General features: G+C 38.9%; 1 protein-coding gene across 6 annotated transcripts in view; it reads left to right on the top strand.

Annotated features, from left to right (window-relative positions):
- Positions 1-27,959, top strand: part of ADAM22 (ADAM metallopeptidase domain 22) — a 135,495-nt gene that overhangs the window by 83,110 nt on the left and 24,426 nt on the right. For all 6 annotated transcript variants that reach the window (XM_054815010.1, XM_054815006.1, XM_054815004.1 and 3 more), the window contains exons 8-24: positions 3,960-4,030; positions 5,312-5,386; positions 7,946-8,017; positions 9,055-9,221; positions 11,145-11,229; positions 11,674-11,764; positions 13,656-13,707; positions 15,588-15,687; positions 19,443-19,514; positions 20,038-20,130; positions 22,786-22,866; positions 23,096-23,146; positions 23,410-23,473; positions 23,993-24,098; positions 25,179-25,295; positions 25,997-26,165; positions 27,125-27,233. In XM_054815010.1, the coding sequence (XP_054670985.1) occupies positions 3,960-4,030; positions 5,312-5,386; positions 7,946-8,017; positions 9,055-9,221; positions 11,145-11,229; positions 11,674-11,764; positions 13,656-13,707; positions 15,588-15,687; positions 19,443-19,514; positions 20,038-20,130; positions 22,786-22,866; positions 23,096-23,146; positions 23,410-23,473; positions 23,993-24,098; positions 25,179-25,295; positions 25,997-26,165; positions 27,125-27,233 (1,575 nt within the window). The remainder of the gene's footprint in view (positions 1-3,959; positions 4,031-5,311; positions 5,387-7,945; positions 8,018-9,054; positions 9,222-11,144; positions 11,230-11,673; positions 11,765-13,655; positions 13,708-15,587; positions 15,688-19,442; positions 19,515-20,037; positions 20,131-22,785; positions 22,867-23,095; positions 23,147-23,409; positions 23,474-23,992; positions 24,099-25,178; positions 25,296-25,996; positions 26,166-27,124; positions 27,234-27,959) is intronic.

Below are 27,959 nucleotides of genomic sequence, written 5' to 3'. Positions count from 1 at the left end.
CATGAAGCTTCCCATTTACGTGCATCTTAGACATATACCATGGTTATTCCCTGTACTCGTGGAGATGGTAGTGTAAGAACACTTTATTGAACATAAGGCCAAATAATAAAGTGCATTTTTTATCACCATTTCTTGAGGATATGTCATTTGAAAGGTTGGAAATAATGTGACTACTGCTGAGTTTAAAATAAATCTTTTGTCTCAGATTGTTAAAGTAGGAGACTGCTAGAGTGGGTACTTAGGAGATATCTATCAGCTGTCTTATAAGATTTCCTAATAGTGAAATTTTCTGTTTTCAAGATTTTGGAATAAAATTATTTTCTGCTTTTAAAATTATGAAAAGGAATTCATTGCAACTATAATCCACCAGTTTCGCCTCCAGCAAAGCTTCTTGATTTTCAAAAAAAAGTGTCAAAATAGGGCTTCATTGTTTTGGGGGGTTTTTTCCCTACAAAAATCCAGATATGCATGTACAGTTTTGATTTTACTGTAGATACAAAGTAAATAGTTGCTGGCTTTGATGTACAAAGTCCAGCATGTGACATAATGGAAGATGTTTCCATTAGATTGAATTAGAATCACAAGATTGTAGAAAAGGTTGAAAAGGAGATTTAGTTGTGGAGTGCTAGTGGTCTTAATTATACAATATTTGTAAAGTGGATAAGAGGTATGAGGTGCTAATATTCCATTACTTTATGTTTAGGATCCCATATATGGAGAAATAAACTTTAACTCACAGTCTGCTCTCCCACATGCCCATACTTGTTTTTGTAAAAATGTTTGGAAAGGTGTTTCTGAGGTTTGTAGTGAAAGTTCTGTTAGATGTAATAGTTTATATCCTCATTAGAAATCCCACTGTTTGTCTGTGATTATTCAATTTATCTCTGTCTTTAAGTCATCCTCCATGCATAGCCACAGCTTCAGAGGATGAGAGCAGTCCGCACTACCTTCTGCACCACCCTTTTCCCTGTGCCCACAGGAGCTCTGTCCTTCATCCCCCAACCTGCTGCACATCCTGGCCTGTGTTCTCCTCCACTCCTCGCACATGCTGTCCCACCAGTGTCTCTGCTTGGCACTGCCTCTTCCCTGCTGGTCTGGAGAATCCCGACTGTTGTCTTGACTTTTTTTTTCTTTAAACAATATTTGCAATTAATTGCTAATAGTATTGTTGTGAATTTTTTAAGTACTACAGCAGAATCATTATTATTATTAGCAATCACTGTGCTAGGTTATGTCATCAGTATTTCTTATATTCCTTATTGCTCTCATAATTTATCATTTTGCTCAGCCTAAAGAGATCTTCCTTCATGTCAAGATTTTCTTCTTATTTTTAAAAGAGTCTATATGTAAGCTAAGATTTCCACTCAGAACTGCGTTAGGAATGGATTGGATGTATCATCAGCTTCAATATTGATGTTAGAAAGGAAAAAAAAAATCAAGTAATAGGGATTATTCGATATCAGTGATAGTAAAAGCACACATTGCTATACCACAGTTCAATAGCAATGTACTTTTTATATTATTTTGCTTCTTGGGTATTAAAAAAAAGGAGGACGCTATTGCAGAAAAGAATTAATCATACTGTACTTTACAATGGTCTGAGGAGGTAATGAGGACTTTAAATAAGGGAAGCTTGGATGGATGACTTGGCATGCTTTGAGCATTTAACTTCATAATTTAGTAGACTATTTTTTCTCTGTATTGAGACATATAGTGCCTTGGCATGGTCTTAGACAGCGCTATGTTATTGAAGGTGGTGTTTTTCAAATAGTGCATAACAGATGTCCTTTTCCTTTGAGGTCACTTGAAAGATGTGCAGCTGTGGCACTTGGGACATGGGTTAGTGGGACCTGGCAGTGTAAGGTTTATGGTTGGACTTGATGATCTTAAAGGTCTTTTCCAACCTAAATGATTCTGTGATTCTATGAATCCTCATTACACTTTAACATGTTTCCATGAAAATTTCCGCTAGGCTTTCTCAGCTATCTGCATTTCCTGTGACTTTGCTGGTCATCTTCTTTTGCCTGAGGGTCCCTGGCTGGAGATGCACCCAGCTTGTGAATTATAGTGCAGCGTTAATGTGTGTTAATGTGTTAACGTTAATGGATGCATCATTCCCCTCTAGAGATGACTGACTTCCGATGGTGGGTAAAATGATCGTATTTATAGGGAAAGTTATCTGAGACCCTATATACATACTGTAAATTATTATTTTATTGATTGAAAAGTTGTATTTTTACCAGTTTTATTAACCATGATGCAAAACCTAAAATGACAGGTTGAGAGCCAGTTGTGCGACACTAGAATACAGACTAAATTAATCAACATATGTAAAGCATAATCATAAACAAATTTGTAAAAAAATTTTCAAGATTTAGTTTCTTATCATCGGGAGCTCTAGAGACTGCAGGTCTTTAAGCAATAAATAGGGATGTGATTTAATTTATTTTAGGTCATTTTTGTAAAGAAAATCCTCATGTGCACTGGTGTAACCATGAAAACATTTTTAAGAAAAGCGCCTGTGATTGTCCAGGCCCCTCCATAAAAAGATATTTGCAAACTTCACATACCAAAATGACAGTATAATCCCCAAGATGTAGCTAAGACAATATCAGTTAGTCATGTTTTGCTGTCCTGGTTTTGTCTTATCAGTAACTAGCCACTCCTGGTTAAGGTTAGCACTTATGCCTGGTAATGTTTTGTCAGATGGGCAATTCAGCTTTGTGTATTAAGGTTTTGCTGATATGGCAGCCCTTTCAAATTCCTATCAGCGTTGTTTTTAATCCTATTGTTTGAACCTTATGCAGAAATTGCACAGTTAATGTACAGGAGGTGGGAGGTGGAGCTGTGAGAAATTTTACTGTCTCACCCGCAAAACTGAACTGTTTAGGATTTTGTAATACAACCTAAAGTTGTGTACATAGGTATGTGAACTGGAAGTCCCTTAATTTACACACCTCCTATAGTACAGTCTACTTCTCTGCAGGACTGATAAAATCACTCTGGAATACTGAAAGCAATTTTCAATCCCTGAAGACTGAAAGGATGCCCAAAGCTGCAGAAGGTACAGAGGAGGGGACAAAGGAAAAAGACGTATTACAAAATAAGCAACTGCAAATATTTAATTTACATGTCTCAAAGAAGATCTTCTTGGGATTATGTGAATAGTAAACATGTTTATATAGGATAAGGAAAGAGATTTCTGTTGTGTAGAGAGAAGTGAGGCAGGGACTATGAATTTAAAATTAAAGATGGAAAAGTACTTCTTGGACATTTAAAACAGTGAGAGCAAGTATTGTCTTCTGCTTAGTTTATAATGTATTCCTTTCCGTGAGAGGCTAGTAATAGATTTGGTGAAAGGGATTTGGCAAAAGAATAAACTACTTGGTGCTTATGATTAGAGGTTTAAGAAATTAAAGACACAGTGGGATTAGCAGAGAGGAATATTGTATCGATAGTGAGCATTGCCAAAATCTCATAAGGTTTCTCCCAACCCTAACATATTTTACTTTGTGGATATAATCGTCTTAAAGCATTAATTCTGCCTTCCGTGCTCTTCTTATTAATTTAGGTAGCTATTGCAAGAGCTCTGTGAATGTCTGCTGAATTCCCCAAAATGTGATTCACTCCATGGAAGCACTGTGCTAATAATATTACGTGCCCCGTGTTGGTGAAGTTTTGGCATAGAACATCTGCTGTGCTTTCTGAAGCGTGACACCCACAGATCATCTGTTTCAGCAGACCCAGATTATCACTAGTAGAGTTTTTAATAAAAACCCCGTTACTGGGAATCATCCTTAACGTTGCCTCCTTTCTAGCTGGAAACTTAAAAAAAGGAGTTGTTACCGCATCTGATGTGCGGAAGAATGCCATACTACTGTCATGTGGCATCAGGGTCACTAATTGTTGGGCTGTATTCTTGTAAACATTCAATGTATTTGCCTGTGTTTTCTGCTCAGAGTTCTGGCAAATGAATACTACATCACAGAAGTTTGTTGTAAAGCCAAGACACAAAAGAAGTAAAAGGCAGGTATGTGCCAATGTGCTTGTTTATGAGTAATGTGCTATCAAGTTTATTTTGTGTCTGCTGAATTAATTTGTCCAGATGGAGTCCTGCTGCTGCTGTTGGTTTGGCATGAGCTCTCTCTATCAATACAGCTATTACAAAGAGGTATCTAATGTTGACAAAACATTGTTGGGTTCCCTTGGACATTGCCTATCTGAAGAGTTGTAAAATTGTTAAACATTGCTAAATGGCAAATGAAAAGTAGCTAAAATATTTTCTCTCCAGTGTAGAGCTTTATCAGAAACTCCCAATTAATGAAACATTTACAAATATTTTTTATGTTGCAATGGTGACAAGTAGCTACTTTATCTCACTTGACTTTGATTAATATAAATATTCTAAGACTAAGAGTTCATTCCCTGTTTATTAAAGTGGAGGAGCCACTAAGTGCTGATGTTTGTCTGTACCCTGGTTTTAGATAGGAGCAATTCTTTGCATTTTAGCAATGGAGCTCAAATAATGGTACAGGTCAAAACAGAGCCGGGTCAGGGGACCTGAACGGCGCAGGCAAAAATGAAATACTTTCAAAAGCAAAAATGAGAGCAGTGGGAGGAGAAGATGACTTTAACACCTTTGACTAATGTAAGCTTCTCAGAGGCAAAAGAGAAGTGAGAAAGACAGTGGAGAAATTCCAAAAGTCATTCTTGAGGATCTTACTTTATATCAGATTGCTACCTTTCTATAAACTAGTCATTATTCTGCATTTTTAAATCATAATGATGTAATAACTCTCCTGGAAAACCCAGGAAAACAAGGACACCATGAAGAAGCACAGTCGTAAATGTTTCTAAATGCAAAATAGGCATAACTTGGAGGTAAGTACTGTGTTCACTGTGTGAATCAAGCAGTGTGCGAATAAATAATAAAATTGTTACAGAGATTTTTCATAAAGAATTCAGGAGGGATCCCTTTCTCTTTGGGAAAAAAGTTTATAGCTGACACAATCCAATTTTAGAGACAGAGGCCCCACTGAGGATTCATTTTAAAAAAACCTAAACTTGGGATTAGATGGGTTGAAAGACTTGATTTCATTATTTAAGGTCATATAAATGTCCTAGCGTAGGTGAAAGAATTTTTTAAAATGATGCACGTAAGCACCAGAAGTTTCATCAATATCTGAGACCAGAATTAAGAGAATAGAAAAAAATGTATGGGTGAGAAGTTTGGTTTCTGAAGCCATTTGTAGTTATCAGTTACACTCTCTCTGTACTCTGTTAGACTCTTACAGTTGTACTCTCTCTGTAGGTTCGTCAGATTCCACACAAAGTTGAAGAGGAAACAAAATACATTGAGTTAATGATTGTAAATGATCATCTAATGGTAAGACTGACACACTTCAGCATCTTACGGTTATCACTAACATCAAATTGTCTTAATTGGTCCATAAAGGATAACAATAAAGAACAACATATGACCAGAATAAATTCAGTATGCCCTTAAGATAAGACATTATGGTCTCATTAACCATTGATGAAGTTGCTTCTGAATTTTGGCAGGGTGATTTCACCAAGAATGCAACCAGGCCTGAGTATCAGAAAGGAGTGTCATAAATTAAAGCTTTGTATCATAAAGTAACTAATGTCAGTGTGACTTAAGCTGATGGTTTTCTTTCTGGCTTTCTTGAGCACTTGTCTTAGTTATAACCACTCAGCAATCAATAATGTTATTGCAATTGTGCAGCTTCTGTTGACAATGGGGAGATTAATAGTGACTAGATTTTTTTGATACGTCCAAATCAATGTAGAGAAAATTATTTTCTTAAGCTTGTATACTTTCTCGCGGAGAACATAAATAGGCTCTTTAATGTAGTGGAAAGAGACATGATAAAGATTAGTCTATTGAAGAAAACCCTGGCTCATTCAAGTGGGAAAAGGCACAGATTTATGCCAGTGAAGATTATTAATAATTAATGAAAGGAATATCGAAGCAAATGGTGAATTCTGCATTGCTTGCAGTCTTCAAATCCAGACAGTGTATTCCTGGAAGATGTGGTGGTGTCAAACACAATAGGTTTTGATCTAGAAATAACTGAATAAAGTTCAGAGACTGGTGATGCCCCTCCAACTGCTGACATTAGCTGATTTTATGGTCCTTTACGGCTTTAAAATCAAAATGTTATCTATACATTTTATCTACCCTTTCTGTAATGTGCAGCTTCTCTCAAGCAACATCCAAATTGGCAAAAATAGACATCAGAGCGTAAAAGGAATGTGCCACTGTCCTTGGACAGTGTACTTCTCCATCAGCTCAGTTTGGTGAGCATAGCAATAAATCCTTGGATTAAAATGGACAATACTGGATGCAGAATTCCCTAAATTGGTGTCATTGTGTTTGATCCTGAAGTCCTGAAGCCACAAATTTCCCCTTGAGACCTTATCTGTCTGGGCTGATTTCCCCCCAAGGACAATGTTTCCTCATTTTGGTTAATTATAGCTACTGCAAGAGTCAGTCCACTTAAGAGTTTATTCTCTGAAGCAAATGCCAATGAACATCCATGCTTGAAGAAGCTGCATGCTCTGGGCTCCTCCCTTTCCCCATGGCCTGAGCTAGCACACAAGTGTATTTGACTTACTCCCTGTGTGTGTCATGGATGTGGCACTCTGGATGCACTCAGTGTGGAGCTGACACTCCGCAGAGTTGGAGCCGTTCTCGCCATTCACCCTCCCCAGGCGCTCCAGAGCGAGCAATGAACCTCGTGTTTCTTCCTCTGGTCTGCTGCATCCCTGCTGCTCCTGGCTGCCCTCTCAGCTGCTTGTCCAACTATTGCTTCCAGTTGGGGAATACAGCTGCTAAAACCCAAACATTGAAATAAGCTCATAAATTAGTATACTGAAAACATTTCCGTAGCATGCTTAGAGAAGCTGGAGGCCTGAAATTTGAGGTTTTAGTTGCAAATAGACTTGCGTGGTATATTTATTTCCCTTTGTTCCTGTGCTTCATTTTCTATTTATTTTGTAGCTTTTTCATTTCATCCTTTTTACCATTTTTAGCCTCACAGTCCTGTCCTTCTGTTTTTTAGTAAGTGTAATATCCTCATTTTTGGTGGGTTTTTTTTCCCTTTCCTGCTTGAAAGCATGCATTTCCCACCCCCAAGCTGCTGGGCACTTTTTCTTGCCCACTGAACTTCCAGAAAATATGGACAACTTTTACTCCAAAATCAAGCATCACGGAGCACAAGATGGTTAAACATTTCTGAAAATCTTAGTCCTTTTGTCCTAAATTCTTTGAAGAGACTTGTGACTTTCATACCCATGGTGCTCACTTGTAAGAGTTTTTTCTGCAGATAGGAGTACCTGGACAGCTGTCTTCAGTGTCATCTTTATAGCACTATGTTATAGATGTCAGTAAAGGTACCATTGCAGTCTGATTGCTAAAGTGATTTGAACCAGTTACTATGGCATTATGGAACGTGAAATTGTACATGAAGAAATCCAGAAGGCAGTTTGAGAGAGAGAACTAAAAAAAATAGCAAGTCTGATTGATAGATTAAAACATGGATGCAGGCACTCTTGGGGTAACAACTCTAAAGAAGTTTCAACTATGGAAATAGTGTTGCTAATTTCTGTATTGGCATTTGGAATTAACTTTAAAATTGCCAATAATAAAGATAATGAAGAGAGTAACAATATGTTCCTGTTCCTATAGCATTTTTCAGTAAAGCTCTTAGAGTACTTTCCAAACAGGAATTAATACAACAGCTGTTGTGAAGTATATCGGTAGTGTGCATTTCTGAGCAGTTTACTACTGTCAGCACAGGAGGCAAAACTTTGCACAGGGGTTTTACTGTTGATGTAGTTGCTTTTTACTTTGTGCTTTTTTGGAAATGGAGCTCATTTTGCTGAAGTCTGTATATGTAACTTGTCTGTGTTTATTTTGCAGTGTAAAAAGCACCGCTTGTCAGTCGGCCATACAAACAGCTATGCTAAATCGGTTGTGAACATGGCAGATTTAGTAAGTATCACTCAACTGAATGTTCTTTTATGTGTTAGATGAGTCATATGATTCTCTTACCGATAGATGCAGGAGTTGTCAGTTCATGGTATACCTAATAATAATAAATATGAAGATCACAAGTTTTCATCTACAACCACAGTCAGCCACCTATAAATACTTTGTCTAACATAAAGCATTAGAGACTTTTTGTGGCTTCAAACATTTAAGTATCCTGCTGGATCAATCTCTTGAGCCTGAGTTTTAAAGAGCACCTTACATATGACAGTTTTTAACAAAGGATCCCTGCATTGACAACTGGAAACCCCAAAGACAATCTATGAAATTAGAGTGCATTAAAATTTCTCCAGAAAAAGGCATGTTTGAGTAAATGAGTTAGAAGAGGGACAGACAGGTGGATTATGTGGATTATATTTGTGACGCTAAATTGTATAAGCTGCTGCTAGCTCTTGCACCTCACACCAGAAGAGTATTACTAGAAAAAGAAAAATGTGGTTCTCACTCTTGAAAGTATTTGGTGTGGAGTATTAACCCCCAGCATCAAAAGGATGGCCCTTTTTTCTTGATTCAGCCAGCATGAAGTTAAATACTCCTGTAGAGGTGCTTTACAGTGAAAGCTGTGGTTTGATAGATCACTATTTGGTATAAGAGAGCCCTCCTGTGTTACTGGGATGAGTTGGATGGGTTATAAAAGACCCATTAATTCAAAATCTTTGAACTATTTGGAATGGTTCTGTAGTAACTTTTCAAAAATCCCATTTCATTTTTTATGCACCTCTACCTGAGTAGGACCTGCAAGGGATCGTTTTACAGGCTGAGACTGTTGATTGAAGATTAGGCCTAAAATTTAGATTTTACTTTGTTTTCATGTTTGTTTGTTATTTTTATGGGAGATAAAATCCCCTGGGAGAACCTAAAGTGTGCTAGAACAAGCTAAATAGTTAGTAATGTAAAAATGCAATCTATTAAAAAAAGGGGTAAAACTCACCTTTATTCTATTTGACATAATATATTTGTTCATTCTGTTAATGTACTAGATATATAAAGAACAACTTAACACCAGGATAGTATTGGTTGCCATGGAAACCTGGGCTACTGATAACAAGTTCACCATATCTGAAAACCCCTTGGTGACCCTACGTGAGTTTATGAAATATAGGAGAGATTTTATCAGAGAGAAAAGTGACGCAGTTCACCTTTTTTCGTACGTAACCTCGTGTAATGTTTTATTACTGGGTTTTTTTCTTTCCTTGGGGGTTGCTTATCACAAGTGGCTGATGCATCTCCTTTCTGTTGTGTGTGTAATCCACAATAATTCAGAAATGTTTCTGATGGGGAGGTGGGGAAAAGTTTATGCACAAACTGCCTGCCAGTGCAACTAGAGGTTTGAATCTCATTTTAGTTTTAATTTACTAAGCCCAAGCTGCATGCGCTGCAATCCTTGGTTATTCTGTGCAATTACTTACTCTGCAAGTGCAGCTGCCTGAAAGGTGATGCATGGTTCCACCTCGGAGATTGGCTTCTTTGGCAGTAGAGCACGGACAGCCCTGTTGTATTATTTAAAAGCAGAACATTGGTTTTGAAACCAATGAGGTTTCCTGCTTAAAAAGCACCGTGGCCTGCTTTACTCTGATGAATGACCTGCATGCTGCAGGATTACTGAAGTGTTTCAGATCCTTGAAACAATTTGTTCTCCAGAGAGATATGTGCTATAGGAAGAATACGCTGGGAGGAATGTTATTTTCTCTAAATATCTTAATTGTTTTGGAAATAAGATTGATATAACAAAATGCATCTACAAAAACAGAAGAGACATTCATGACTGAGATTTTTGATCCACACAAGACAGGCCAGATGAATTGCTCTATTGGAGTCCTTATCCCTCCCTGCTGACTGTTGTAAAAGCGTCTATGAATAAACTTAACCTAAACACCTCACTTTCACATGACTTCGGTAGAGTGCCAGGATACCCAATCCCAGTATCCAGCCTCAGAATTTTTGCACGTACTTAATTACTGTCATTGACTTCTGTCATCAAGAGAGCTCGTTTCTCGACATCTCAGTTCTTCATCTGTAAAATGGGAATCAAGTTTTCTCACATCCTTCGTGTATCTTCTCTGGTGATATTGTAAGGTCTTTGGGGGAAGTGTTGTTGTTCTGAATATTTGTGGATTAGCTAGGGCAAAGAGGTCCTATTTGTCCTGTGACTGGGACTCTGGATGCCACTGTAATGCTAATTCCAGTGCTGTCTGTAACACCACCACTGATGTTTGAGGTATTGCATTCGTAGACTGTTTAGAATATCAGTTTCTGAAATTTTGTCTGTGAGTGAGAAACAGCTAAGTTGGGAGGTGAGGCTGGCTGGTGTGGTGGTACACTGGTTACAAATGAACTTTCACCTTCAGCACAGTTAGTCCGTTGTATTGTTTCTTGATATGTTTCTGTTTTCCTTTTAAAAAACAATTTGCCGCAGCTCGGATGGATCAGTATGCTGAAGTGGAGCAGAGTATATTTTGTCTCCAGTAACTGGCAGTCATTCATGCTGACATGGGCAGCACAGAAGAGATGATTAGTTTAGGCTCGCAGTGCAGCTGTCACCTGGATAAGATGGGCTGCAGTTGCAGGGAGTTTTCACTTACCTCTGCATCAGGGAGCTACTAACCCACCTCTCTTTGAGTTTTGCCACATCACCATTGCCATGCTAGACACATGTCTTTTTACTAGTTCCTCATGTGTTGGCAATGTGGTGGCCTCTCCTGTGCTCTGTCTGTAGCACGTGCCAGCGGAAGTCACTTGCTGCAGTAATATGTCAGCGAAGAAAGGGCTGGTAATATTCAGGTGATTTGGCAAAATAGTCCCCTTATGCTTCTTTGTATTAGATACTCTGAGAAGGAGGAGGGAAGATGGTATAACTTTCCTGGAGATAATTTGTCATGTGAGGTTTGTGAGTGGTTATCTGTTTTTTCCCATTTTGTTTTTGCATAGTTTGCAGTGTAGCAGTGGCAACCAGCATTTGCAGATGCCAGTTTCTCATTTGGAAATCAGAAGGGTAAATACTGGGATGGATAGGTGCAAAACTCATGAGCTGAGCAAGGTAAACTTTCTTTTCTTTTCCTTTTTGTCAAAGGGGGAGTCGATTTCAGAGCAGTCGGAGTGGTGTAGCCCACACTGGTGGAATCTGCTCCTTGCTTAAAGGCGGAGGTGTGAATGAGGTAGGTGGGGATACTGCTGTGAGTAAAAAGTGATGGAAATTTATCTGCACAGAATTTATCAGTGCAGACATGTTCCTCAGAATACCTTGCTGCTTCTTTGCTGAGGCAGAGTTTTCATGCAGCTTTATAGAAGAGGTGTCTCAATGAAGAGTGATGAGTGAATAAAGTCAGATATGGATTCATATACACTTCTCAGAAGATTCTGCAATATCCCATTGTTTGCAGCCACAATGGCAAGAAACAGACCTTCTCTTACTTAATTTGTTGATAAGCCAGCATTTAGTTTTCCTTATTTGTCCATTATCTAGCTGCTATGAAGTAAGAACTCTAACACTGTGCATCTGATTTTGCCTTTTATTACCTTGAAATGAGAAAAGCTTTACTTGTATCTGAGATACCTGTATGTAACTTGAATACTCTTCCTACCTGGCTTGTTTCTTTCAGTTTGGAAAGCCAGACTTAATGGCAGTTACTCTGGCACAAACCTTGGCCCAAAACATTGGCATTTTCTCAGACAGAAGAAAACTTATAAGTGGTAAGGTTGTTTGCTTTTTCACTCTGTCTCAAGAGAAGATCTTAAAAGGTGGAGGATCTTATCAGAGTCTCTCTGATATGTATTTTTTCCCCATGTTTCTAACAATGTTGGCATATTTTAATTTTTCTTATAATAACATGAGGAGAGGCTGACATTTCATTAATTTTCCTCTATTTAAATGCTGTGATATCCCCCTGCCCATAATTGCTGGCAGCACTGGTGTCACCATTTCAGTAAAAATAAATCATAAAGGTGTCTGCCACTTCCATTCATTTCAGGGAGACTGATGTCACACCCACAGACTGAATGGCTGCCATCTTACAGTGGCAGAGGTAGAAACATACATTATTAGACCTGGGGCTGATGAGGAGCCACCTCAAACCTGTTACATGGGACGGTTTTGACAACATAGCTTTTTCCCTGTTTGCCTTGATTGAATTCCTCTTGTAGATTACCCAAATCTCCTGTGTTTGCCACCCTACTGCTACAATTTATCTGCTGTAACCTACATATTCAACTTCTTAGTAACCCCTATTTACCTGCAATGCCTTAATTCAGATCTCTGCCACCCCAACAAGCTGTGCACCCTCCCTGCTTCCATGTTATATGAAGTCCCAGCACATGGAGAACAAAAATGATTAAAACAATAGTATAGTTTTGAAACAATTTAGATGATGAGTTGGAGTGCTTAGTTATTGGATCATGCATACTTATGTGGCTTACATTCAGAAAAATAAATTACTATATTGAGTAATAGAACTCTGCTTAGGTGAATTTTGGTTTTAGGCATTGTAAAGAGAGTATATAAAGCAGAGATACATCTGCATGTAAAGATTTTTGCAGTTTATGTAATTTTGTTTTGAGAAATATTCAGAAATGTAGGATGGATGTTCTATGCTGCTAACATGTTCAGTATTCATTTTCTAGCTGCATATCATTAACCTGATACAGGGGCAGGGCAAAAGTGAAAATGGTTATAGTGGTGGTTCCCTTTTTTACAGCTGAGCAGAGGGGAAGGACACAGTTTTGGTGGGGAGGGAGGAGAATGCAACTGTTGGACAGAGCCTTGTTTCCTTTTTAATTGTACTTCTAAAATGCAAGCAATAAACTGATGTTCATGTATTACAGTGAGGCAAATTGCAGAAAGAGAAAGATAAAAGTATACGTGCAAAGCAAATGTACAAAACTAGACACGAGTCACAGTTTTGAAAGTGGGGGGCTGAGACCAGAGCGAAGCAATCCCAGGCAGCCTGGCAGGGCAGAAGGGAGGGCTACCCTCTGCCTGCCAGGGAGTTGCCTGGGGAGGGGAGACAGGCAGGGAAGGGAGGGAGAGCAGAGGAAGAAGCCGCTAGATCCTGCTGTACTGGCTGGTGTTTACAGATCACAGTATGCATTCTTGTGTGCATTATTGCTTGGTTGTTTTGGGTTTTTTTCCAAGCAAAGATTTCCCCAGTCACATTAGCGTAGTAGTAGAAGAGAACTAAAAAATTAGAAGGGTTAGAATGATTCTTTTTTTTTTTTACTCTGAAAATTTGGGAATCAAATATCATGACATGGGAGAAGGCAGGAGAGCTGACTCATGATTGGCAAGCGCTGGAGGCCGACACTGCAGTTTCCCGTAACTTCACTTTGAGAGAAGGAAGTTAAAACAGGACCTATTTTCAAAGCTCAGGATTGGATAGAATCATGTATAGTTTTTGAAAGAAAGTTTGTCAGCATGCACCAATACACTTAAACTAAGGTGTGCAATAAACTAGCAAATTACTGTTTTCAACTTGTATTTAAATATGAAATGGAATTGATCACAGTGTGGGTTTTGTGCTAAGAAATATATTCTTTTGGACTTGCAAGACTCAAGATGTAATTTTTTTGTTGTTGTTGTTGTTGTCAGGTGAGTGCAAGTGTGAGGACACATGGTCTGGATGCATAATGGGAGACACGGGGTAAGGCATTTCACTAGAGGAAAGTCATGTCCTTCATAAAATGACATAAAGAAAAGGTGTGAAAATGTCTGCCTGTTGTGGTTCAGCAGAATATATTCTGTCAATCATTTTTCAGAAAGTAAGGTATTAGCTGTACATCATATGTAGAAAAGACACTTTCAAATGTCAGAATAAATGAGTTAATGAGAGGATATGTGAAGATTTTTGGTGATTGCTGGTTTAACTCACAAAGCATAGGGCTCAACAGCCAAGCCAGGTAATTGCAAAGAAGCAGAAGCATGCGTAGCTTCTTTTCTCCTTCAAGTTTGCTGTTGAGTTGTGGGAACAAACAATGACACATGCTAATTCTGGAAATCCTATTATCAAATTTCTTAAGTATGTCTCATTTTAAGTGTTTCTGTTGGAATCTTTATATAATTTTTTTTATCCCCTAGTTTGTGTGATAATATTAAAAAACTGCTCCCATTGGAGGTTGGGTATACTTATACCCACTTGTCATTGGAGAAATTTTATCTAAAGATTAGTGGATCAGCAAATTTTTGCTGCTAGATGAAATTTGATGCTTTTTTAATGTGTGTATTCAGACCTTAATTCGTTGTGTTACAGGCCTCTCTTTTCTCGTGTGTATGAATTTTAAGCTATATTTAGTTTTAGATATAGACAGTTCTCCAAATTATTAAACTAATTTCAAACTGACCTGCAAAGTTTCACAACAGCTTTGTGATTGGAACAATTTTGAACAAAGAAGCATATCTCATTCAAAGCTCTTTGGAAATGCGAATGTGTACCTTTTCACCTTGTGTACCTAAAAACATACTAGATGTAATTTTTCTGATTTTTAATACATTAAAAAGCCAGTCTAAGAAGCATTCTTGATTCTTGCAGAAGTGATTCCGTATCTAATGGTCTCTAAATTCTTTATCCGAAGTCCAAACCTTTCACATAATTAGGTACACACACAAAAAAAAGCGCTTGTATTTACGTAGCTTATTGATGAAAGTTGGTGAATCTCGCATTCTCTGTAGTCTTTAGACCTAAATCATAAACATTAGAGATGGAAAAGACCAATTATGTTTTGCAAGCCATCACTCCCAGCAATGCATGATTATTTTGTGTAGCATTTCTGCTAATATTTTTTTATCCAGTGATGATCTGATACAGGAAAGCCCTTGAGACTCCAAAATCTGCTTGAAGCATAAGTACTTTCATGACTAAGGACCTGAACATAAAGATCATTTAAGTTACTTGGGGAAAAAAATCTTCCCCTGTGGAAAGTATCCATGCAAAGATTCTCTGCATCTTATTAGTTTTAGGTGGTGCAGTGTGCCTTAGATTGGCACACTGTACTCAAATGAAATTTATTCAGCGGGGCACATGAGAGAGGGAAGCTGAAATGTAGCTGATGTTTGTTAGAAGCATGTTTTAACATGGCATAGCTCTATTATATAAAAATTCCGTGAGCCAGGAGAGCAATTTTATGTAAGAGGGAAATTAACTATGAACAATCTTTGTCTTGTGTGGTATGTACGGGAAGAAATAAATGTGTTTCTGAGATCAGGCCTGTTAGTAGAACAGGTCATGTTTGTGAGAACCCCACACTGTGTAATAACATTTGCGGTATTTGACGTGAAATAACTTAGTGAAATGTTTTAGACCTCTCACTTCCCATGAGCTCTTTGTAATTGTTGAAAGTTGCCATTTACTAAAATGATTTACAAATTAAGTAGAGTTACAAGCGGATAGTCACTCTGATTCTGAACAGTGTGTTTTTCATACTTTTTCTAAAGTATAACATTATATTTCTCCTCCTATTTTGAAAAAAGAAAGTACAGTGTAAAAAGCACTATAGAAAGTAATCCTGCTACCTTATTTCCGTGCAGGTATTATCTTCCAAGCAAGTTCTCCAAGTGTGATATCGAAGAGTATCATGAATTTTTAAACAATGGAGGTGGAGCCTGCCTTTTCAATAAACCCACCAAAGTAAGCAATACCTTATTAGTGAGTATTATTTCTATTCTATTTCTAGTTCAGATGAAACCAAGAAGAGTGAAAATGATCATGTTAGAAAAAACCCCCCACCGGCAATTTTGATATTTCTGGTTCTCTCTTGAGTTCTAAATTTTCTGACATAGGAGTGAAAGTAGCTGATTTCAGTTCATAGAAGTTTGGAAATTATATTTAAATAAATTTTTAATAAGTGATTTCATGTCCAACAGAGTTCCCACAGGCTTCGATCTAGAACCATCCCGCACGCAATTTATTCTGAATATTGTTAATTCAGTATGTTGCTGAATTTATTTGCTGAGGTTTCAAGTGTCTTGGTAAACTTTCGCACAGCTTGAATTCTAATTTGTGTTGGACTGGTGTCTTTTGGTACAAATCTCTGGAAGCTGAAGTAAGATTGCTTTTATTTCACATCTGTCCTAAGATGAAGTCATGGCTCCTAGAGCCTCTGCAGGGGGTGCACTGCCATGCAGCCTAGCGGCTTTGCAGGCACCAGCAGTTACAAGTGGTTGTGATATTCTCCCTCTTGGGAGAAGGCAAAGTTTTTACAATGGCTCTCAGAACAGCATTTGAAAATTGGGACTAGTTTATCTAAAGCTGGAAGAGGCAGAGCAGAAGAAGCCCCAAGGAGTACAGGAGAGACACTAGGAGAGCCCATGGCTGCTGAGTGCCCGTCATGCTTCTCATTCCCCAGGCGCGGCCCGTATGGTCCTCATCCTCATCACCAGGGTCTGTCATCCCCTGAACTGTGTGTGCTGGGGAGAAACGTGTCTGGTGAGAACTGCTGAGGTCTTCTTAGCTCTGTGTTAGCTCCTCCCAGGCCAGCGTACGTGGTTCTGCACAACCCTGCCTTGTGCTGGGTAGTCCCCCGACAGGGAAGGCTGGTGAATCCCTGCTGTATCCTGGTTCTCAGTGCCAGTGTACCTTGCCTCATTTAGCAGGACATGCTACCTCCGTAAAGGCTTGGGGGCAGGAGAGCTACAAAAGCATCAGGACCCAATTAAATGACTGACCTATCCTGTCCAAATTTGCCTCTAAAGTACAAAATCAGAGGTCTTGCTGCATGAATCTTGGAAATCAGGGGAAGTGGGGAATGTCTCTTGAGATAGTATTCGCCTTTGCTTCTCTTGTCTCAGTTTTGGCCTGCTAAACGGGTATATTCCTGTGAAGGATGCAAAGAGTGCGAAATGATTAACTGAGAAATTTAAGGGAGCTAAATACAAAAGAAGGCTGAAGAAACTCCAGCCAAGATGCAAATGCTTCTACAATGGAGGATGTGCAGCAGGGTTTCAGTATATTCCTGCTCCATTTACTGAAGCATGTGTTAAAATATAAAGTAATCAGGATAATAATCTTGACTCTTTTCCATGTATAATTAATGTTATCTATTTAATGGCTGTCTTTCAACAAGCAAAGGAAAGAGGCTAAGGCAGAAAGACAGTCCAATGTGGAAAAAAGACTTGATAGCTGAAGTGGTCACAGATATAAAAGAGAAAGTCAGTTCTGGAGTGATGCATGTTCTTCCTGAGCAGCTGAGAAAAAATGCATGTTCTGAAAACCACAGAATTTCAGTAAATGTTAGAGAGGGGAAGGGAAGGCATCAAATCTGGATAAGCTGAGTCTGCTTATTTCTCAAATGTCTCCTTTTCATGGAAGAATGTATTATTAAAAGTGGAGAGAAAGCACGGTAATTTGTTAATAAGATGTAAGATTTCTCATTCTTTAAAATGCACTTGAATTTTAGAAGTTTGCTTCTTCCCATCTCCTTAAAGGTGGAGAGGAACATTGGTGGCTTTATTTCTTTGCTGAGTGAATTGTTTCCGTAGTGTAACGTGTCTTTCTTGGGCTTATTTTAGAGATAAGGTTCATTTACACATCTGTTGCTCAGAAAAAAACAATTACTCTCATCTCAATTTAGATTTAGGCAGCATTTACATTTTTTCTAATGGCATGTGGAAATGTGAAGTTAGATGTGGAAGCTAGGGTGATTTAGACTCTTTTTATGTATTGTTGTTTGGGTTGGTTTAAAGTTATTGTCAATGAATGCCTATCATCTAATTCACAAGGCTGTCAAAGACATGTGTTCCCTAGCAAGGGTGGTGAAACACAAGCTTACTTTTGCTTTTTGAGAAATATGAGATAAAGGAAAACTGATGTGACAAGCTTGGTGCAGTGTTCAGCAGTGCTCCACTGTAAGATCAGCTGTGATCCTGAAAATTACATCAATGACTGCTAGAGCAGATTTGAGTGTATGTTCTTTCCAAGTTAATGGTGAATTATATGACTTTGGGGGAAAAGTTACCCAATTTGCTTTTCATGTTTTTTTTCTTCCATTTCATATTTAGCTGTCCCTATGTACTGCAGCAAATTGGCCCAATGTTTTAAGGCAGGACTCTCTGTTACTGCCATTTACTTGTCTGTATTGTGCAGCACACCTAGAGATACTGAAGAAGTTAAGATGTCCGGAAAAATTTCTAGGAAACAAGCAGTTTTAACAGCTCTTTAATAATTCTAAAAGATAATTGCTTGCTTACATTTAATGTTAAATTCCACATAAGCATTTCATGCTGCAGTCAAATTTCCATTTCAATAGGGGGATCTAATAATAGCACATGAGCCTGTGCCACAAGCCTCAGGCTGGTTTGTGGCACAGTGAAGTATGCGGGGTGGTGCACCATCCTGTGGGCTACTGACAGAAAGGCAGCAGCTGGAGAGAATGAGCTCTATGCCACGACCGATGTACTTGTGCAGATGGCTCATGAGCAGAGTGGTTTCTGGAATGCTCCTAGTTTAATTGGAGAACTCAGGACAATCTGCAAAAGTTTAGTCTTGGTGACACACGTATATGCCTTCTCATTTATGTAATAAAAGCTACAATTATGTTTTCTTATGCTCAAAGGAAAAAAAAGGTTTTTTTTTTTAAGAATTACTTTTAGAAATTTTAGGAAACGGGTAGCAATGAAACTGCAAATGACAGAATACAAGTGTCCATTAAAAGAGAGCATAGCATGGTTCCTATGTAAAAAATGGTGAATGAAACTTGCCCCTGGGAAAGGAAAGCACTACTAAAAATATACAGATTTAGACATTTTAAGTTACAGTTTAGGAGGGAGGCTGAAGGGGAAAGGGAGGAAGCCTCACAAGCTATATTTCTTATCTGCCTGTGACACATGGAAAACTGCTGAAAGTTCCCAACTGTGGTAGAGAAAAAGGGAAGGAAAAAGCATCTGACTACAACAAAAGCTGAAAAAGAAACGCAGCCTCTCCCTTCTCCCTGCATTTCTGAGCCACATGCTCCCAAAGGAGAGGTTTTTTATGGCTATTTCTTCTGAAATTATAGTGTAGGCTTCAACCTGGGACACAGCTCTCATCACTTGAATTCTAGAAAAACAGCAATTGCAACCCATGTGACAATAATGATTTTTTTTCTTTTATTGTCACACCTTTTCTTTTTGATTGTGGCTTCTACTCAAACTGAATCTGCTGTAAAAATGGCACTCATGCACAGAAGACGCTATGTGACTCAGCAGTATTGCTGAATTAGTTTACATTGTTAGTTCACTGCACATTTCGTTTGTGTTGTTTCTAGTCTACTTCTTCCTGAGTTGTAAGTACTGTTTTGTGGTTAAGGCCTTTGGAGTGCTATCTAAAAAACCACGTTGTACAAAGTAAATATGACAACAATTCCCTTAGGAGAGACATGCCCTTTGATTTTTGATTTTGTCCTGCAGCTTCTGGATCCTCCAGAATGTGGCAATGGCTTTGTGGAAGATGGAGAAGAGTGTGACTGTGGGACGATAGCAGTAAGTGCAATGTACTATAAACTGGCAACTAGATTCTCCAGGACATGGTGCTGCTCATCACTGCTGTTAACATTAAGTGGAGGAAGACAGGCAATGTTAAGGTCGTGTGGCAAAGGATTAATCATTTCTTATCTTTTCCCATCATGTTTAACACAATGTGGGCCAGCTTTTTTATTTTATCACCACATAAATTCTGGTGAGTAATAGTAATAGCTACCTGTGCAGAATCAGCCTTTAAAAGATGTTAAAGAAGGTATTTTCCTAGATGGGAACATGACTCTGGTCAGTACTAAAATGTCAGTATATAATGATTAACACTGTGAAGTTAGAAAAAACTATTTCCTATATTCCATAGGAAACAGCAGCTTCATGCCCCACAGTGCATGCCTTTTTCTGCCTCCGGGTGCTTAAAAGCCTGGTTAAAAATCTGTTCAGGTAGCATGCTAAGACAAGAAGTATTAAGAGAGCTTGGGGCTCATCTGCTTTTCCCATGTATTCTGTTATAAGTGTGTGTGTTCCTCAGGAGTGTGCCAATGAAGGAGGAGAGTGCTGCAATACTTGCACCCTGACGGCAGGCTCCCAGTGCAGCAACGGGCTTTGCTGTCGGAAGTGCCGGGTAAGGGCAATGACCTTCTCTGCAGCATCCTGGCAGGAATGCATCCAGGTGGCTACAGGCACCACAGCACATGTCTTTTTCCTTGCAGACCTTGTGATTACTATTCTGAAAGCTTACCTTTTAAAGTTGGCTGAAAACTGGTTCGTCAGGGGCTATTCTCTGTCTTTTAGGCTTGGCTTCTTGGAGCAGGGACTGTGGTCAAATGCAGGGGTGAATTAAAGCCTTCCAGTTTCAGACCAGTTTGAATCAGGTTGAAGCTCCATGAGGTTTCCTTAGACGTTGTCGTTTAAACACGCCCATCCTTACCCATGTGCTGCTACCAATGCCTTACGTGCTGCTCTGGATTTGCCTCATGAGACTGAGTGGAAAAATTGTACCACAGAGGGCCTGGGAGAAGGATATAGTAAAAAAACCCAAACCTGCAGCTAACAGAATTGTTCAGAAGCGTTCATCTAAAAGATACCTGCCTTCAGTTTCATTTAGGTCTGCCCATGACTCCTCATGTTTGGACTGACTGAAATCCCATTGAGTAAAGGGAATCAAGCCCTATGTAAACTATTAGTTATTCTTCCTGATACTTCAGTAAATAGTAAAAGGAGGTTTAGCCAGATCTTGGCTCTAAGGGAGCCCAGCTAAGTATGACTTCAAATAGTTGTTTATACTCATTTAGTAATAATGATAATTATTATTAATGTTATTAAAACTGTGGTGTACTATGTGTGATATTTTTATCTTTGTCTGTGGGCATTTGAAGGTTTCATTTCCTTGGGAGGAACATTAGTAATAACTGTGGACCATATTCTTGACTTTGTGCTCATCCTAATGTTAAAAAAAGAAAAAGCACAGATTATGCTGGAACAGATCACATTTCCCTAAGCACATTCCTTTTTTTTAATGTAATATAAAAAAAAAATCAGCAGATTGCCAGTGTGGGTGAATTTTGTTGAAGTATCCAAGTCACATAGGCACCATATTAAAGACTATCAGAAAAAAATTAAGCTTCTGTGTACCTACATTATTTTTGCAAATGAGACAAGGGTTTATCTACATACAGAGTGGCGAGGGTGAGCCAATGAAGAGAGAGGCAGAATCTTGCAAATCATGTGTCCCTAGGAGATGTTAATCAGGACAACTCAAAAAACCATAACAGTTCCCAAACTTGGGGTTACCTTCCCCTGTAATACCCTGCCTGAAGGAGGGATTGCAAGCAAAGCGTGGTGAGTGTACATCCCAGCATCCTGTGGTGTCTCTGACAACATTCCTGTCTCTCTGCATTTTTCCAGAGACTGATAGGAAAAAGATAAGCTGAAGGCTGAGAAAGTACCAGAGTCTAGCTCTTCCACTGACGTGTGCCCGTTCACACCAGCTGTGAAGTTAGCAGTTGTCCCCAAAAATATGTACGTGCATGCAGATCCCTCCAAAAAGTCACAGAGCTGCAAAATGAACCGGGTATCACAGAATTAAACTTTTCAGGAGAAAGGAGGAATCTGTAGTATGTCCATGACCAGAAGCACTAACAATTGCTACTAATAGGATGTCTTCCTGCTTTTACAGGTCTTGAGACTTAGCACAGAAGTCTTTAACCAAAATGACTATGTTAGGTCTCTGGTACATTTTTCATTGTTAAATGTCTGGTCACTTAGAAAATTATGTCAAACCATACAGAATTCAGTACATTTAGTAATAGTTTCTGTTCTACAGCAATATCGGGGCATTGTAATAACCAGAGTGTTTACACCTAAAGCTTTGCAGTGTTCTTTATTCCTAGAGGGAAGATCAGGATCACTCTCCCTGTTTTATAAAGAAGAGTAAAATAGTCACAAAAAGGCACAATGCCCTGGTCAAGATAATGCTGCAAGCCAGTGGGGTATTGGTTTGATAAACCCCAGGGGTCCTATGTCCCGGGAGAGCACTGATCCTGCTCGGCCCTGCACTCAATGCATTTGGGAGGGGGTGCCTCAGAGAGGGGTGCCACTTGCACCAGTAAATCATAGAATCATAGAATCTTTAAGAGTGGAAAAGACCTCTAAGATTATCAAGTCCAACCGTCAACCCAACACCACCGTGTCTACTAAACCATGTCCTGAAGTGCCATGTCTACATGTTTTTTGAACACCTTCAGGGATGGTGACTCCACCACCTCTCTGGGGAGCCTGTTCCAATGCCTGACCACTCTTGCAGTGAAGAAATTTTTCCTACTGTCTAATCTTAACCTCCCCTGACGCAACTTGAGACCATTTCCTCTTGTCCTTTCGCTAATTACTTGGGAGAAGAGACTAACACCCACATTAGTGCAACCTCCTTTGAGGTAGTTGTAGAGAGCAACAAGGTCACCCCTCAGCCTCCTCCAGGCTAAACAGCCCCAGTTCCCTCAGCCGCTCCTCATGAGACTTGTGCTCCAGTCCCTTCACCAGCTTCGTTGCCCTTCTCTGGACACTCCAGCACCTCAATGTCCTTCTTGTACTGAGGGGCCCAAAACTGAACACAGTATTTGAGGTGCAAATGGCCATGGCTTGGGTGGTGCAACATCTCACTTCAGTCAGCACATTAATAGTTCCTGTTTTTTATTTTAGTTAAAACTCTAAGGAAGCATTGCATTTAAGGCAAGATACAGAGAAACCAAGACACTAATTTTCTGTCCTTTTTTTTTTCCAGTTTGAACCTAAAGGAGTTTTGTGCCGAGAAGCAGTGAATGATTGTGATATTGCAGAGAACTGCACAGGAAATTCCAGTCAGGTGATTTTTATATTTTCTATCCAAGAGATGAAAAAAACCCACCTGTAGTCTCTCAATCACTATGAGTGTTACCATTTTGTGTAGTAAGGTGTCTAAAAATTGTATTAAACCTGCTGATACTGAAAAAACCAGCATGATACTGAAATAATTTTCCATATGACTTTTGTTCTATACTTTGCTTCCATGCTTGTCTGATCTATGATCTATTAGTTATTTTCTCTTTCTATAGTGTTCTCCCAACATTCATAAAATGGATGGATATTCATGTGATAACAAGCAGGTAATTAGCACTTTATTTTACATTCTTTCTGCTTTTATAGATTGCTTTTTATAGATTTTGATTTAAGATCTTTGGAAGTCACCTGGGACAGTTCTGCTGACATTCCTAAGTTTTGGGTGCTAAACATTTAAATGAACAGAAAGTAAAATCACATATTAGTTGCCTCAATAGAAAGCATGTGACAAATCTGCATATTAAACAAATACATATTTTGGAAAACCAAGTTATTTGAAACTTTTTCTGTATCTTTTCTTTCTCACTAGGGTATTTGTTTTGGAGGAAGATGTAAAACCAGGGACCGGCAGTGTAAATATATCTGGGGTGAAAGTGAGTGAATATTATTGTTTCTAAGTTGTTCACGTGGCTTTAAAGAATATCTTAGCTAAGAAAAATTTTGGAAGACACACATTTAGAACCATTTAAAAAAGCTAGGACTGCATGTCCCTCCCCACCTTCCCCCCTCATTTTGTCTTTCTGTGCTCTTTTCCAGCTCTTTCTCTAGTGTTGGTTAACTTACTGGTGATTATTCTGAAGTCTTAGGTTTAAGTTCTCATTAATAACTACCTAGGGAACCTATACTCATATTCATTGATTTACTTCAGTGGCTTCTGGACATTTTTGACCAATAAACCCTGGTCAATCTGAACAAAATTTTAAAACAGTCCTGTGGTGCCAATATAAAACTTTCCATTGAGAGCACTGTACAGAGTTTCACAGGCCACGTGCAGACCATGGTACTGCAGTTCACAGATTGGGACGCTCTGCTTTGATTGTGCATCCCCATTTCCCAGGACCTGGCTTTTCAAAGTCTTCAGCTTCTTAGAAGATACTTGTTTCTGTTTTTAGAAGTGACAGCTGCTGACAGGTACTGCTATGAGAAGCTGAATATTGAAGGAACCGAGAAAGGAAACTGTGGAAGAGACAAGGACTCTTGGATACAGTGCAATAAACAGTGAGTTGATCCATTTAGAAAACAACTGCTAGGAGATTTTTTTATCCCTGATCCAGTTCTTTAGCTGGCATGAAGAGGCTCAAAAAGCCTCTGTATGGATCAGACTTCTGCAGACCATAGTGCAGGAAATTCTGGAGGGAGCAGAGTGTCGAGAGGAGATGACCTCTGACAGGTGAGCACCATCTGAGCTTTGGGAGCACTTGGACCAAAAGTGTTCCTAATGCTGTTGGTGAGGCTTAGCAGTGCTGAGGAGAGCAGCCTGTGGTTTCACATCTGTGTTCACCTTTTACGCTGTGCCATTGCATTGCTAAGTTGTGTTCAGTTTTCATTGTATTGTAACTTTCCACATCTTTTCCTGCAAGTTGCTGCCTAGACCATAGTTTCACATTCTGTATTTATGCATTTGATTATTTCTGCCCATTTCTGAACCTTTTGCCAGTCCTTATCAAACTGCACCCTGTTTTTTCAGATGAATTCTCCATTCTTGCAATGCCATTTGAATTCTAGTCCTGGCCTACAGGTGAACTAATATCCTTTCCCACCTTTCTGTGCAGATTTGATAACCTTACTTCTGTTCCATTACAAATTCATGAGCAAAAATATTCAGTAATATGGGAGAGGCCAGATCCTTCTATTCTGACAGTGCACAAGTCTCTGCACACAAATTGTAAAGTCTCTTCAACAGCTGAATTAAACTTGGTGTCTCTGGTTCCCTTACATATGTGTCATATGAGAGTTTGTTTAAAGCCAGTATCTACTGTTTCTCCTCTGTGGGCCAGTTACTGTATCTTAGTAGGATATTAAATCAATTTGATGTGGTTTGTTCTTGACAGCTCCCTCCTTGCTATTACTCAGAGCATTTTTGATAATGCATCATAAAAGAGACTTTTCCCAGTCTAAGCTCCAAGGAGAGTAATTTTCTTGGGAAACAAGACATTATTTGTGGGAGTTACTGTCACTGGGAAAAAAACAAGGAATAAAAAGCATATTACAAAACAAGTGAAAAAACCTACATTTTTTTATTATCCATTTTTATTGAATTTTATTTTTGGTGAGTATCTGTTTATTCTCTCAATTCAGGGATGTGCTTTGTGGATACCTTCTGTGCTCCAATATATCCAGTGTACCTAGACTTGGAGAACTTGATGGTGAAATCACATCGTCAATCTTGCAGTTTGGAAAAGTCTACAATTGCAGGTAATTGGAAATCTGGAAAACAGAACAGAGACAATCAATATTCATCTTGCATAGGAAAGCAGCTTTCTCATTTCTAAGTGGAGAACATCTGTTTACATTAACGTTTTTTCCCTATTAACACATAACCATTATTCCAGCTCAACCTTTGTTAAGCTTCAGGAAATGGACTGCGTGTGGGGAGTGCAGCTGTTTTGCAGTCCCCTCTGTGTAGTAGTTAATTTTGCCTGTAGAGGCATAATGCTCTTCTCTGGCCTCTTGATTTTACATTCTTTAATGTTTGTACAGTACTTAATGTACTTAAAATACTGCACTGCACTGCCAAAGCTAACTGGCAGCTTAATACGTTGCCATATGTTAGCTGAATCCCAATTATAGACCTGGTGTGTTCTCATAGCTTCACACAACAGTAAGATGAAATAAAGTCCTACACAAGTAAACTCAGTGTTTTACCTAATACTAGCTCTTACATAGGAAAAATGGTCTTTGTTTTCACCATTACATTTTTTGATGTAGATATACTGTGTTTCGGTTTGTTTCACATTAGGGCTGGTGAGATAAATAAGCCAATACTTAACACTTTCCTGGTCCTGGGCATCATATAATGCAGAGAGAAATGAAGGCAGCAGCCCTGAGCCCAGTTTCTCAAGCAGTCCCATCTAATCACAGCACAAGTCTCTGGGGTCCTCTTGGTTGTCTTGCAGTGGCGGCCATGTGAAGCTCGATGAGGAGACAGACCTGGGCTATGTGGAGAATGGGACGCCGTGTGGGCCGAACATGGTCTGCCTTGAGCATCGCTGCCTCCCCACCGAGGCCTTCAACTTCAGTACCTGCCCAGGCACCACAGACAGCCAGATTTGTTCAGGACACGGTGTATGTTTTTGTACTCTTTAATCCTTTTTTCTGTTTTTGCTGAGTACCTGACGTTGTGTAGTGTACTAGCTAGACCTTTCAGGAAGCCAGCAGCATGACTCTAGAAGTCTTTATACTGGAAAAGCTTTTGAAAAGGAAAGGGGGAGGAGGCATATAAGTAAACATAATGCATATACCAGTCAAGGCATATTAAATAATGAATCATAGTAAGTATGTACTAGTTTTGCAAAAATTTTATCAATCAATTCTTTTGCTAGCACTTCTGCTACCTTGATTGATACTTCCTCAAACAACGTACTGGAGAATATAAAGGTTTATGAACTGAGAAACTTGGGTTTCTGTTCATCCAGATGCTCTTTTTAATTCACTCTTTATTGTGTAAACAGCCAAGAGGGTTCATAAAGTTGTTGGATTTTGTTTGCTGAGAGTTACTTTGCCCTAGAGAAGAGGGCAGTGAGCTGGCTTTTGGCTAGTGGCAGCTTCTCTGCTCAGTGCACAGCCTATGGCTTTATTATGGCCCTGGCGAGTCCCCTTGTCCCTCACGCAGTTTGAAACAGTGTTCAGGTCCCTACATCTGAGCTGAGATCAAAGGAGTTGTTCTCTCATAATGTCTTTTGTCTTCTACGCTTCATTAAAACTCCCTTTTTTGTCTGAAATTAACCTCTTCATCATATATTGAAAAAATAAAATCATTGAAGTTCAGTGTCTCCCAAAGCAATTATAAATGGCTCTTTTATATATTACATTAAAATATAGTAATGTAATTAATACATATTACATATAGTATAATAGTACACTTATATCTAATATAAATTAAAATTGCTGTATATTAAAAATGTTTTGCAAAATTTTGCAGGCAGTCAAAATCAGTGCTATGTGTCTGTACCTATACTGCAAGTATTAATTACGGGAATAGATTAATTTTATGATTTTATTCTGAGCTACACTTTTGGCTGCAGGTTTGTAGCAATGAAATAAAGTGTGTCTGTGACCGATTCTGGGGAGGAGATGACTGCAGTTCTCGCATCAAAGATGACATATTTTTTGATAAAGATGCCATCAATAAAGGTACATTGTTATAATTTTTACCAATAACTGGAAAAGCTTGGATTTGAGGAGAGTTCATTAAGAAAAACTAGACCAGCTACTCTTTCAGTTAGCATACAACACAGTGCACCATTAGGACCCTCATTCCCTTCCCTTCCTCCCACAGCAGAAGCACTTGATGTCTGTGAATGAGGTCTCAGACCTGGGGCTGGATGCGAGCCGTGCCGCTCACAAGCACTCAGTGCACCTCTCGGGACTGGCACTGGTGTGTCTGCTTGTACCTTGCTTGTCCCAATCATCTGAGTATATTAAGTATATTAAGTATATTGATAGATGAGGACAAGCAAAAAGTTACTGGGACTTTTCATATCTAGATGGAAAGGTAATGTTACTTACATGATTGGTTTTTATTTGTAAATTTTTCATTACATGGCCAGTATGCAGAATGTTGGCACACAGATTTTAGGCTTTTACATTTTTTGAGTGAAAGCTTTTATTCATCTTTAGGCTTGCATACAAGAGAAAGATATATTGTGGAAAAGTGAGGATGTAAATGTTTTTCATGATAAATCCTTATGGGGGGACAGTTTTGCCGTCTTCCAGAATGTCTCTTTTGGTTAGTTTATTCAGCTATGGAAGGGATTTGAGCAAAACCAAACAAATAGTCATTCTATTCCAATATAAGCATGTATTTGCCAGGCAGGTTACAAGAACATAAGGTACAGCAGTTTAATATTGGTGACATTA

Source organism: Grus americana, chromosome 2, assembly GCF_028858705.1.
Source record: "Grus americana isolate bGruAme1 chromosome 2, bGruAme1.mat, whole genome shotgun sequence".
NCBI lineage: Eukaryota > Metazoa > Chordata > Aves > Gruiformes > Gruidae > Grus > Grus americana.
This window is presented reverse-complemented; position numbering and strand designations above follow the sequence as displayed.